General features: G+C 46.9%; 1 protein-coding gene across 1 annotated transcript; it reads left to right on the forward strand.

Annotated features, from left to right (window-relative positions):
* Nucleotides 1–11,660: 11,660 nt before the first annotated feature.
* Nucleotides 11,661–13,835, forward strand: LOC126536756 (uncharacterized). The gene is made up of 2 exons (XM_050183763.3): nucleotides 11,661–11,963; nucleotides 13,131–13,835. The coding sequence occupies exons 1-2, from the start codon at nucleotides 11,722–11,724 to the stop codon at nucleotides 13,474–13,476; spliced, it is 588 nt and encodes a 195-aa protein (XP_050039720.3). The 5' UTR covers nucleotides 11,661–11,721; the 3' UTR covers nucleotides 13,477–13,835.
* The last annotated feature ends 866 nt before the right edge of the window (nucleotides 13,836–14,701 follow it).

The following is a 14,701-nucleotide window of genomic DNA, read 5'->3' on the forward strand; positions in this document are numbered from 1 at the left end:
AGGGTCGGTCACAAGAGCACTGCTGCACTTTTTGAGGACGACTGGGCTCTGCGACCGAATTTCATTGCTTTCGGGGCGCTTTTGTGCGCGCACGCGCCGTTTAATTTGCCATCCTTTTTCGTCTCCCTTTGCTTTTTCCTTTGTTGCCCGCTTTTCCATTCCCCCAGTGTATGGGGTATACCAAACTAGGTGAAATCTTCTTAAGCTTTTCATTTTCTTTCTTTGTTTCGTTTTCTCTGCATGACGATACCTGTACTCTGCTGCCGGTAAGGATCATAATGAGAAAACCAGTGCTCGTTTCAGGGAACACGAGACACGAACTTTTCATTAGCGGGGCTGAACGGCTGTCTCCAAGTTATTTTACAAGGGAAACTTGCTAGATATTTACGCGCTTAAGGTCACCGAGAAAACTCATTAAGTTACGAAATATCGGCTAAATTTAGCGATCTTGTCGCTAAGTTATCAACAGTGGACGCCAAACAATAAGAAATCGCTATAAGCACCGATGGCACACGCATAAAATATGTCCGCTTTTCATATAACACGGAGGAAATCTCAGCAAAGCTATACCTAGACATTATGGGAGGCGACAGAAGCATCTCCCTAACTAATTGCGAGCTTTATAGTTCCACCACTTCCACATTACATTGGAGCTTTGCACGTGAATGAGCGTGTCGTGTGCACGTTGAGACCACCTAAACAGAATGGGCGCGGACATGCTCAAAGAGTTGTTGACAGCCAGTGGCGCCCAAGACAGCGTTCGGATTCCGCAATGTCACGTGATAGCGAATGCCGCTTAGTACTAAAGACAATGCGCAGCATCATGTCATGAGAAGAGACATAACAAAAACGAAAGATTCAACATTATCTAGCGCGCAAAGGAAACGCCGCGTCCTGCTAACCATCATTCCTATCTACTCGTCGAGCAGTGACGCAAACTGCGCATTGCAGAACCGTCAATGTGTCGGAGCGTTATCTCGTCGAGCGGGTAGCTGGCATGACGTGACGGCATACACCCGTCGCGTTACAATAACATGTACGGTATACATATATCTGTACATTGACAGGTGGCTTAGCCGCAAGAGTGGCATCAAGGCCGACGAAAGCTCTTCCTTGCAGATCACCATGGCGCCAGGCAAGTCGATTGTGTCCGCGACGTATAAAAGCGATGCGGCATCAGGCAGGACAGTTCACCCGCTCGACCAGTCCGGGACAAACTGCAGCTGAAACTGTGAGTAGCGCACTGATCTCGTTCTCCTTTTTTTTTTAATTCGCATTTTCGAGTTTCAATCTGCCACACGAAGTCCGCAGAATTTGACGCTGCTCGCTGGCAGCTTTGTTTCAACTGTCTCTATAGGCCGCCGAATTCGAGTACTTTACGCAAGGAGGCGAACAGAGGACCATCGTGAAGACAGTGTCCCGTGTGTGATGGGCTCAGCTCCTGCGTCTGCTGTGGTTGCCTGCCGTCCTGATTGGACGCGTCCTGTGACAAAGACCGTTCGCGAAAGCGCACTTAGGAGTGTAAAGTTAAGTGACCAACTTGAAGAATATGAACGATGGCTCGTGGACAATTAATTTTATATCTTGCTTTTGGGCTATCAGCGTGAAACTGGCTTCCATGCCTAAATATAACTTCAGTATGGTATACTGCGTGGCAACCCAGACAAATAAATATATTTGTCAGTAGAGCTGTGCAGACCGACCAGACCACATATTCATCCATATAGCCAAGTACGTCGAGTGAGTAAGTACGTCGAGTGGGATCACTTGTAGGAGAGCCGACCCAACTTAACTGTATACTCTATTGCGTTTGGGTGAACCCGGGGCCGCGATTGCAGTCCGACTGAGCGATTTGGCCCGACTCTGTCAGGTACGCGAAAACGTAGCCAGTGAGTTTCATCCATTTGTACTGTGTAAATATAAAGGTGGAGTTCTCCAGCGCATTACAGGGCCTGTCACGATAGGAAGGACCCCCGGAACAGCATGTAAATAAACCTGTTACAAGGGACTAGTTCCGCTAAATTGAACGAGCTTGAGCTCTTTACTTCTATAAATAGCCTCGTAACATACTATTGTCTTATATTTTCCGGTATTTTTGATGTTTTCACTTCCAGGACAAAAAAAGCAAACTAACCTATAAGCTGTTCTGTATTATCATGTTTGTGAATCTTCAGGTTTTCCCTAATTTCGAAGTCACCGGTATTGGAGAGCTTAATATACTTGTACATACCTGAGTAAGCACAGAAGACGACACAAATTCGATTATCGTGGCTACTTACTGCAAGATAATATGTGATATCGACCAGTTTGTAGCGTATTTTCCTGTCTCATTGATGTTTATGCAAAGCAAATTCGGATATAACACACGAGCACGTGCATAAACATACCACTGTTAAAAGTACGTTTTTTACCGGAAAGATCCGAATTTTACAGGAGCTTATGCACGGGTCACTCTGGTTGTATTAGCTTGTTTTTGAACATGCTGCTCCATTCGCCATGGTGCCGTAGTGGCTCTAGGCGTTGCACTACGAAGCCCGAGGGTGCGGAATCAGATCCTGGCCGCAGCGGCCGCGTTTTGATGTGGGCGAGATGCAAAACACGCCCGTGTACCATGCATTGGGTGCACCTTAAAGAATTCCACGTGGACGAAATTATTCCGGAGTCTCACACTAGGGCGTGACTCATAACCATGTCGTGGTTTTTAACGCGTAAAACTCCATAATTTAATTTCAAAGTTTTAATAGGTCACTCGGTATTGGGGCTTAGTTTTATGGCCGCCATCTGCGTGCTGGCCGCAATTAATGTGCTCCCCCAAATCGACGTTGCGGCGAAGGAGAAGCCAACTGTGACTACACCCACAGAGAGACAAAAAAAAAAAAAAAAAAATAGGACGCCCTGTTTCTTCAAACAGCTGCGTCCTGCCGCGCGGGTGACTGCTTTATTGAGATTGTGCATGCCAGCCCGCTGAAGATTAAAAGTATATGTATGCGCAGAAGTGAGACACAAATGTTTATTCCTAACTTTGTGAAGAAAAAAAAGAGAGATTGGCTTCAGTCACTTTCCTCCAGACAGTTAATCTGCGCTTCGGGAAGACAGGATGGGAGAGAAAGAAAAGCAAGATGAGTGATTACGATGACACAAGGAAGAGTAAAAGTGCATAACGGGCAGGTCTATACTTACATCCTATATTCTAGGCCCGTGATTTTTAGAATATTAAATAAGGCGCTGATTGGTATGAAGACGAACGTTTAGCAGTGACGCCAAGGCGCAATGCAAAGTCATCCGACAACGGTTGGCTGTCGAGATGGGCAAGAGTATCATCCAACCTCTGTCGATCTTCCAAGTGTTGAGGGCAGTCACGTAACACTTGTTTTATAGATGCACGCACATGGTACAGATGGCATGGCAGTCTGCAGCCGCAGTGCGCCGCATCAAGTGCACGCAACTGCCTGTAGGCATCCCTCCCTGCCTGATCCTGTGCCAAACATTGCCACTTCTGGGTGGAAGTCTTGGAGGTAGCATAAATGTTATCTGGAGGTTCACTCAGGAGGTGACTGTGACGATTTTCCGGATGGTGTGCTTTCATTTCTGAAATATTTTTATCGTTTTTCATATAACACCAGAGAAAGAGTGCACAAAGACAGGTCACATATTGCCTGGTGCGCGTTTCTCATTGATTACGTTTAGCAGCTGCTTAGCAAAAGCAAGCAAGATGTGTGTAACGAAGAGAAAAATAAAGCAATTTTTGTCAATTACGCCGCCTGAATTAAACACAATTCACATACAACTACTCACAAATTACATGATGTGTTCAATATAGCCCCAGCATTGACTAAGATGGAAGAGAGCTCGAGCAAGGCTGCGTTGTTATTGGTCGTTTAAGGCCGATGATCACTGTTATCTCTGCGGCTTCACAGTCACAATATCTATCGCACCCAAGTTGCGCCACCTGTGACATCGCTCATTCCGTGATCCTTTAACTGACTCGAATACTAGTACTAGATAATACTAGAATTACTAGTACACTTAGTACAACGCCATCGCTTTATTTGAAATATCGCTTATTCGAAGTTTTTAATGGTCCCGCCCACGGCGCACACATTTTAGACTGCAATTACTTCAAGGGCCATAGCACCGCACTCCACTTGGTATGAGCTGCGATGCAGGAAATTTGCATGGCACCGTTTGGGGCAGCATACACAATGACCCTTTGTGTTTCTTCGTGCCAACCTGCAAAGGCAAGGAGTTCTGCAAAGGTCATTGTGCCACGTGGCGGCAGCTTCTTCAGGCTGTGTCACTTGATGAAAATTGACACACGATGCACATGGATGTTCACGGTCGTGAGCAGACTTTTGCTATTACCTTAACTGAAGAAGGATGTTGATCGTGCCTCCTTACCATCGGGTTTCACACCCTCTGCACGTTCAACCTCAGCTTTGTGGTATTTAAAACAACCTCAAGTGCGTCTTACGATTCCAGGGATAAGAAAAAAGACCGACCTGCCTACCTTAGCCTTGAAGCAAGCAGCTCTGGATTGTTTGCACACTTTCTACTTTGATCGAGTACATATATATACGGATGGCTCTTCCACTCAGACCAGCTCCACCAGCGCAGTGGTTATACCATCCCGTTCACTAAGCATCCAATACAAGATTTCTCACTTGACAACATCGACTAGTTCGGAGCTTGTTGCCCTCCGAGGTGCCGTTGATTATATTAATAACCAACCGGCTAATCGGTGGGCTATATTCTGCGATTCGAAGGCGGCCTTACAATGTCTTCTGGCATCTCTTCGTCGCGGGTCATGTGAACAACTCGTGTCGGAGATACGAGAAATGCACCATCACATGATCGCGAAAGGACACGACGTCGTGTTTCAGTGGCTGCCTGGTCATTGCGGTATCTCCGGCAACGACCTCGCTGACGAAGCTGCTAGAAAAGCTCACGAGGGAGCAACCCTTGTTTCAATACCTTTATCGCGGACCGACGCAGCCCAACACTTAGGCAAGCTAGCGCACTCTTTGAGATTGGAGACGTGGCGCACATCTGAATTCACTCACCATCGCTTGCTTTCCCTCGATCCCTATATGCAACTGCGGCTGTTACCAGGTCTTCCGCGAAATGAGGAAACAGTGCTGTGCCGCTTACGTTTGGGCGTCGCATTCACAAATGCTTATGCATTTCTGATTGGAATGGCTGATAGCGCCGAGTGCAATGCCTGCGGTGTCGAGGAAACCATAGAACACCTACTGTGCTACTGCCCATCTTATGAAAATGAAAGGCAAGACCTCTGCACAGCTCTCAATCAGCTAGATGGAAAGCCGTTCACCTTGAACAAGATCTTGGGATCATGGCCTCGCATATCACAGCTACAAAAGGCCACAAAAGCGCTGCTGCGATATTTGAAAGCGACCGGATTGAGTCAACGTCTGTGATCCGGACTGAGTGACCGACTGATATCTCCAGTGGACTTTCTCTTTTTTTTTTTTAATCTTTCCGTCCCTCTTTCCCTCTCCCCAGTGTAGGGTAGCCAACCGGGCTCAGTGCTGGTTAACCTCCCTACCTTTCATTTATCATTTTCTCTCTCTCTCTCTTAACTGAAGAACACCATTCACTACCTTCATGTCGCCACTATCGGGCGCGCTGCAGTGCGCGTCTGCTAGTTCAAACGTCGTTGAAGTGTTTACTGCGATTTCGGTCGACAGCTGCCACCATATGTGACGTCGAAGACGTTGTATCATCGTGTGAATTTGCTCAAGGAAACAAAGCACTACTCCTGTGTGCTATTTGTGGACATACAACAGGCTTTCGACTCGGTTCCGCATAAGGCTATTACTTTCGCTTTTGCGACCGCTCGGATTTCTGGTCGCCTGCTCAGTTTTGTGCGCAATTTTATATCTTAGCACCGGTTGAAGCAGCGCTTCGGGGAGCAATAAGTGAATCCCGCACTGTGACGTACGATGTGGTACCCCTCAGGGCAGCGTTTTAACTTCGCTTCTTTTCAAATGCGCCTTTGTCGCGTTTCCAAGCAGTTTTCCTTCGCACTGTGGCAACCCAATAGAGATAGCTACCCATGCAGATGATATTGTTCTGTGGATCACCGGCGTTTCGCGGCGCGGTCGACGCCTTCGTGCAACCCTGCGAAGAACTTCTGAGTGCGGCTTTGCAATACTGTGGTGAAGCTCCACCTGCACATTTCACCTGCTAAGTCTGCTGATTTGCATATCATCTTAGACAACGCACTCATCGAACCATGAGCCGACTGCACGTCCGTGGGACACCGATACACTGGGTGCGACAACATTGTTACGTAGGTATGATTATTGATGATCGCATCACTTGGCACCCAGCCGTTAAATCTGTACGGTGCAAATCGCCATCCCTCGTGTATGTGACCGCCTTGAGTTCTAGGGGTTCCAGCTGGTGCCAGACGACACCGCTGCAAGTTTATCGATCAGCTTCGCTCTCTGGCGCGGTGAATGCTTTGCCAGTCCTCAATCTGCCATTTAGTTTGATGGCACAACTAGAAAATTACCATCGTGTTGACCTCTGACTCACGCTTTGCTTACTTCGTGATGTCCAATCTATTCCACTACTTAGTGGAGTACATTAGTTGCAACTCATGCTGTAGTCATACCAGAGAGCTACGTACATCATATCGAGTGTCTGCACCGCGAAATAGACGGTGAAACGTTTCTAAATAACTCTATTCACCGGCCATTCTCTTGAGTGTAAAGAAAGGTGGAATTACGCATAAACATTGCTGACTGTAACTGTTCTAAAGGTGCGGGCTCAGGTGAACACCTGCCAAAGATCTAAAACATGTGTCTCCAACATTTATTTCTCAATTTTTGAATTGCATAAAAAAGTTTGGACCACCTGTTCTCGCGATATATTAACTGGCCCAGTGGCACTCGTTGAAAATATTTCGAGAATAAGTTCGAGTATTTGCAGACGCATCTCACATAACTCACTCAGCCCCATGGACAACTTCGGAGCAAGCAGTGATTAATGTTTCTATGAAATACGTGCAAGAGTCCTCTACGCTTGCTTCATCCGACTGTAGGGCTCTAACACACAAACTGGGCTGACCGTGTCACATGATGTGCGAAAATTTACACCTCAAGTACCTGTGGACAGTCTGTTATTAGAACGACAGAAAGCTGAGCTAGTTGGTAAGGATTCATTATGCAAAAAAAAGGTGAGGCGTGCAGACAGGACACAAGAGTATAGAGAAGTGGACACGGCGTTCGTGTTGTCCCCTTCTCTACTCTTGTGTCCTGTCTGCACGCCTCACCTCCTTTTTGCATAATGAACTGTTGTTAGGTTCTTGTCGTTCGTACGTGACACGTGACCAACATGTATTGGACTTTCCTGCTTTGCTTGCGCAGTACAAGGCACATATCTGGAACTATCACCTTCTTGGCCTGTGGTGTACCACCTTCGATAAATGTCCGTATACCATGCAGTGCTCCTGTGTTTTGACGCAACTGCACACTCATCGCGCCCGCCTTACTATTCTGGAAGAAAGTATAACTCGGCTTTACGCCTGGATCGTAGCTTTTTCTTGTTTGCGAGTGATGACACTTCAAATTTTAATTTATTCCTTTCATTGTCATAGCAATTACGTGGATGCTAGAGATGCTTTCGCACCGTCTTGTTGGTATCGGCATCGTCATGCCGTCCTGCTTCATTACACTGAGCGTCACTTTGCTGGTGCGCTGCTATACGAAAAAGAAAACTGTCCTTTGAAGTTAATGTGACTGGCAACGGATGAATCAGTAGGGAAGACATATATTTGTTTTTGTTTTTTATAGCTTTGTTCACAAAACATCAGCGGCTTATAGTTAAAAACAGGTTTCGAAATAATATTTAGTGCAAATGAAGTATTTCAGTCTCAATCCAGTCGATAATCTCAATAAGATTATCGATCATCACAAGCCAAGACAAGAGAGTGTCGCATCCAAGGAGAGCCGTCAAAAAATTGACGGATTTCGTTGCATATAGCACAAGATCGGACCGCTAGCATTAGGGGCGTGTTATAGCAGCGCTTATTTGTCGCTTACGGAACCCCCCGAGACTGCGCTCACTTTTTACGCGCTCAGACAATGCAGAGAATCGCGTCAATTTTGCATATACAGGAGTGCGTCTGCCAACGACGAGGGCGACGTGCAGTCAGCTTGGCTGTAAAGCAACATGGTAGCAGAATTACAAACCGTCCTGCTTCGCTCGATTTATTCGGAGGCCGAGTCAAAGCAGCGTTCCACCTTCACGCGTGCCCAACGCGAGAGCGTGCTATGAACGTGAATTCCAGCCGCTTCCAATTACCCGCAGTCATAGAGTTATAAGGGGAGAACTGTGGCGCTATGGTGTCCACGGGAGCTGCGAGCAAGGTTGTTCAACCAGCATGGGAATGATGGGCAATTCTTCTTCTTCTTCTTCTTTCCAGGACGAAGGCCTCTACCTGCGATCTCCAATTACCCCTGTCCTGCACCAACCAATTCCAGCTACCGCCCGCGAATTTCCTAATTTCGTCGCCCTACCTCGTATTCGGCTATTCTCGACTACTACACCCGTTTGCTCTCTGATCTAAACTGCTCTCTTTCTGTCTATTAAAGTTATGTCTAGCATTCTTCATTCCATCGCTCTTTTCGTGGTCGTTAACTTGTTCTCAAGCTTCTTTGTTAGTCTCCAAGTTTCTGCCCCATATGTCACCACCGGTAAAATGCACTAATTTTACACCTTCCTTTTCAATGATAATGGTAAACTTCCAGTCAGGAGCTGACAATGTCGGCCGTATGCGATCCAACCCATTTTTATTCTTCTGTGACTTTCCTTCTCATGGTCAGGGTTCCCTGTGGTTAATTGACCTAGGTAAACGTACTGCTTCAGAGACTCCAGCGGCTGACTGGCGATCCTGAACTCTGGTTCCCTTGCCCGGCTATTCATGATTATCTTTGTCTTGTGCATATTAATCTTCAACCCTACTCTTACACTCTCTCTGTTAAGGTCCTCAATCGTTTGTTGCAGCTCGTCTGCAGTGTTGCTGAATAGAACAATGCCATCTGCCAATCGAAGATTGATCAGATATTCGCCGTCGATCCTTACTCCTAAGCCTTCCCAGTTTAATAGCTTGAATACTTCGAAGCATGCAGTGAATAGCATTGGATAGATTGTGTCTCCTTGGCTGACCCATTTCTTCTTAGGTATCTTCCTACTTTTCTTGCGTAGAACTAAGGTACCTGTGTAATCTCTGTAGATATTTTCCAAATATTTACGTAAGCGGTCTGTACTGCTTTGCCTAAACCTTCTCCTTCAGCCTTTAAACTGCTTATAAGCTGGGTTTTATATATGATTGAATAAACATTATTAAAATCGTCCGACAGCAGGATTCGAACACAGGACCTCCTAGCAAAGGAGCCCGATATTGCAAACCATTACCCCACGGAACCATGGACAAGCGGGACCACTGGAATTGGCAGCGGTTATGCGTGTTCGCAGAGTCCTATTGCCTTGTGCATTTACAAGAAGTATAGATTGCTTTTGAAATTTGGGCTAATAAAGGCAGATAAAACGTAGTGGACTAAGCCTCAAGCACGTCTGAAGCCACAAGCGCAAGGATCATACAAATCCGTGTACTAACCGCGTCATACCCATGGTGGCCGAACGATCGCAGCGCCAGAGTTCCCTCTCGTAATTACTGTAGGAAACACTGTGGTGCCTCCACCGCCGCTGCGGCGCTCCTCATAAAGCGAGCGTCGTGAGATTCTCGCTAGCTGCCAGGGCGTTGCTCCTTCTATCCGGCAGCACTTGCCTTGATTGCTTCGTCGCACCTTCTTAAATGTAGAACACCACCCAAAGAGTCCGTACCCAACGCTATACCTTGTTATCGCTGTGGATTGCTTCGCCTTTAGGGCGAAACTGTCCTACCTGCGGTATGATTTTACGTTCTTCCTACTGCCATGCTTTGCTATTTGTCATTGCTCTGCTTTAGTCTTTCTGACCTAGCACCTTTTATTTCTGCTTTCGATTAATACGTTTCAGTCCGCCTCCTTCTTGAAGAGTACGTATACGTTGCCAGACATTGTGCCCCTCACGGTGACAATGTGCGCCCTGATCCTTTGCCTTCTTGTAGCGTCTGCCAATTTTGTATACGTACACCTTTTGTGAAATATATACAGGCTACCCCGGGCCATTAACATATAAAAATTAGGTCACTCGACTGTGTGATTCGGTTTATACATGACGCGCCGGAAACTGCAGACCTCTGGAAGTTCAATACGAATGTCATTGTTCTTTTTTTTTTATTCCCCAGGGTGTTAGAAACTTTTGTTGTATCATAGAGACAACTTTAATCTACCTTCCTTTAACAGGGCGGTCGCAGGCAACGTACTCCGTGCACTCTTGACTTCGGCAGTACGTTTGCAAAAAAAAAAAGAAGTATATATATAATTGACCCTTTCAGGTGACGTTATGTCGTTTCTTCGGCCCTTTTTTCTCGATTCTCTTCCCACAGATGGATCTTTTCTCTCTGGTGTCGGTGGCCTTGCTGTTGGCTGGTAAGTAAGGGTAGTTGTGATCAAGATACGTTTACGTAGGGGGTCTGGCAGCGAGGTTACAAGCACTCGCCTCCTTCTACTCCTATTTGATTCTAATATGGGCTGATTAAGGCGCTGTGAGTGACGAATGTGATCTGACATAAAATAAAGCTAAACAGAAACACAATGACGGACATAAAGAAAAAAATCCAAGAAATAAACAAATAGTGGTGGACGCAATGTCACACTTCGACGCGAGGTCGGTATATACTGTTTTTTAGTCGCCGTTTTGTTGACCGGTGACAGCACCGACCACGTAATGGTCGCTATCTGCCGAAACTTCGAACGCATTCCATCTGTGATGGAGCGGTGACTTTCACAATGACCCAAGTGACTGAAGCTTGAGCCTCACTACTCATATATACGCTTGCCTCGGCAAATTCGCTCGCGCCGCATTATTTTCCATTTAAGCCATTTGATTCAGAGGAAACATGTGTGCACACATGAATATATGGCAGGAGGTCCCTGAGCCCATAGCTAAATGGAGACCTGCTGTACGAAAATGTATATATGCAGAATATGCAGAGCACAACAGAACCAACAATGCAATAGCACACGACAAAGCGTAACATAATTCTCTAACACAAACGAAATCCAGTACACAATTTTAAAGAAAAAAGAACTAAAAGAAAGGCGGAAGGGTTTCTTTAAATGTTATTTTTAAGCGAAACCTATATAAAAATTTTCCTATTTGCAGGTTATACGTCTAATTTGTCTAATAAGTTGTCCAATTACGGCTTCAAGTCACCTTAAATTGTATGGCCCTGTGATAAAACCAACACCGAGCAAATTCTTCAATTATCGGACATTTTCTGTATTTAAACACCTTGGAATGCATAAGGCGTCGCCCGCGACCGCCCGCGATGCGGTGAGAAAAATCTCGGTGGCGACGTGTTGGGAATATGCGTCGTATCCGTTAACCACCAGGTGCACGCGTCGTATGTTAAATTGTACTATAGGCGGCTAACATACAAAAGAAACGACAATTACCAGCCCTTTAGGATCTGCCCAGATTCGCTTCGGTAGAACGTACACTTCTCATTTTTTTGCCAATTGAGTCGAAGCGAAATTTCGTTGCTGTTGGCCTTTCACGATTTGCGCAGCATCCGTCAGGCCCCAGTCGATGCACCCTTCTAGCGTCAATGCCTACGTGGACGAGATCCTGGAGGATAGGCTTCCCGGTGAAGTGCGCAGCCAGATCCGTCTGCCGGCCTTCACCCGTGACGTGAGCCACGACTCGCACTACGGTTCGGTGCTCTTCCAGTCGACTAACGTCAGCAAGCACGAACGCATGAAGCGCTGGGTCGACTGCAACGGCTCCGTCGCGGAATTCCCCGAGCGAGTCGTCATCTCCTGCGACGTCAGGCAAGTCTCGCTCTTTATTGCGTTAGCTACGCACAGCGCGCTCCGAGCTTAATGTGGAACGAACGGCGCGAACTCGAGCAGCACTGCTCTCTCTAGGATGCAGAATCGCGCAGAAACCATCGAAGGCGATGTCAATGTATGCGGATAACCGTATGCCTCTAGAAACGTATTCGCTTTATTAAAGCAATGATGCGCTTGCGCATCATTGCTTTAGTGATCGATTCGATTGTGGAATGGGGCATCGTAGATGCTGAGTTTTATCGCACAGCAAAGGGTAATTTTTGACCTCATCGATTAGCATCGCCGAGGATACCTTGGGCCCCATGTTCAACGTTTGCATACCAGTGCAGCTTTCGGCGAAGCGGAACAACTTTTCGCTTTAACCGAGGCGAAAAAAAATGGGTCCGAGACCGATCGGGCGCCTCGTTTCCCGCCCGCGCATAAGCGGGCGAACTTCTTTGTTTTTGTTTTCCACTTCCGCCCGTCTCGCAACCAGGTGTGAACGTAGCCGAGGGCGTATATTTCTTGCAGAGAGGATGTTTAGTGGAGCTTATTGCCTCATTGCGTGATTCCCTAGAGAACAGAGCCGTTAACGAGCCCAATGTAGTTGTATCATATCTGGCTACGTATATGAGTCGAGTCGTAATATGTGTGTTTTCCCAAGCGGCGTGAACTCCGGCGTGGAAATCGACTGCCATCCTGCTCTCCCACCTAAGGAGCCCTCTCTCACGGCAGTCAAATGGTGGAAAGGGCGGCTCCAAAAGAGGAGGGCTGTTCTTCTGGAGCTCTCACCCACAGCACCCAAAGCTCATGCGCGACAACGCGTGCTTATCAATGAGCTGTAACAGTTATCGTTAGTGTAACGGTTTGTATGACAGTTGCTGGCGTTACTATATATACTAGCCAATCTCGCGCAACTCCGTTGCGCTAGAGCAGCTGCCCTTTGAATCCGCGCCTTTGTTTCAGCGTTGAAGCATGACAACAATCGAATCCCAAACAACCGGTGAAAGAACCAAAGAAAGCTAGAACATCAAAGAAACCTATTCGCTTCGAAGGAGAAGGCGGGTATTGTTGGCTGCAAGCAGACCAAGACCTGTCGATTTTTAAAGCGGAAATTTTACGCTTGCGCGACGATAAACCCGCGTCTCCTTATTCCTTTCCTCGCAGGTTCCCGGGTATTCTGGTGCACATAGATAGTCTGCTGACGTACGACAGCAACGACACCCACCGGGTAGCAGCTCGCATCTTCTACCCGCTTAGCACTCGGCTCGTTCTCCAGTTCGCGCCCTGGGAGAACCCCTCCGCCAACCTGACTCGGCTGAGCGGCTTCGAGAAGCTGGAGGCCCGTTTCTGGGGGCTCGACAGGAGCGACCCCAAGAACCAGAAGCTCGCCTGGGGATACGAGAAGGTCGCCAAGGACATTGTCCAGCAGGTGGTCGCTGAACAAGTGGCACCGGCGCTGGGCAGAGCAGCCGCCAAATACCGCTTTCCGTGCTGTCCAGATAGACCGTAGAAGGGGGCCGAGCGTGCAATGCATGACGCTGCACGGGCCGAATCAGTTCTGTTTTTCGAAAATGTTACTCTTTGAGACTCCGACGTCACTAGAAGTAGACACGGAGGAGCTTAAAACATTCCCTACCGTGCCCGTTTCTTCCACCACCACCATGTAGCGGGGTATAGGTTGTGCTGGAGCTTTTATTTTAAGCAGCTTTGCATTGACAGAACGGGGGAACGTTTTTGAATATTTTGATCTTTTCTTTGCTCTTTACTTGTTTCGGTTGTTGTTCGCCCTGTCCGGCGCAAGTGTTGGCGAAAATCTTGTGTTACAGAAAATATATTTGGCTTTGGTAATAAAAACAGTTTTGAGGCATACTCCGTTTGAAATTGAGTTTATTTGACTTCGCTACTTTGACTTGTCGCGATCAGCAAAACTCGTCTATCGTGTATAATTCACGCGTGTTTTGAGGCATGTGGTATTTGTGAAAAGGGCTTAGACTGGCACTACTGGCATACCTCGCGCTGACTTTCTAGTGAGAATCTGAAAAAAAAAATAATATAAGGTGGACAAATTTCTAACATATGTCTTAATAATCATCCACCGGATATATGTCCCGAGACGGCGTTGCTCTTTAAAAAGTTTTCCCCTTCGTAAGCCTATATACATACGAGTTTGCTTATACCCATCTCGCAAACGTATTCGGGAAACTTAATGCATGAATAGATGTTAGCACTGTTCACTTTATAACATCAGAAAGGTACAAGAATTTATCCGCAGCAACTTCCGAAGCGCGCTGCCGACACATGTTTGCTTAGGTGACGCAAAAAATTGTCATGCAATAATAAAAGAGAAAAGTGATCCCGTATGTCTACAAAAGCGAAACCCGTCTATTGCGGAAAATTCAAGCATGTTTTCAGGCATGTAGGATCCATTGGGCTGGAATTCTCTGACATAAGGCGCCCTCATAGCCTGCAGGGTTATCTGACTGAGCTAGCTTGGATGCTCGGTTGCCATACTCAGAAGTTCGAATCCTTGAGTTTCTTTTCTGAAGGTGGGAAGCTCGAATTTACCTCCTCCAGTACACTACCTCTCGAGGCTTGGAGTGGCGCTTGGCACCGGGAAAAATGCCGAGATCCCGTGGGGTTATAGTAATCCAGGTACAACCAAATTAGGAAGACCCACTAACCTTCAACAAAAGACATCCCTTCACCAGAACAGAAAATGGCCTCCTTGGCGCAGT

The sequence above is a fragment of the Dermacentor andersoni genome, chromosome 4 (assembly GCF_023375885.2).
Source record: "Dermacentor andersoni chromosome 4, qqDerAnde1_hic_scaffold, whole genome shotgun sequence".
In the NCBI taxonomy this organism is placed as follows: domain Eukaryota; kingdom Metazoa; phylum Arthropoda; class Arachnida; order Ixodida; family Ixodidae; genus Dermacentor; species Dermacentor andersoni.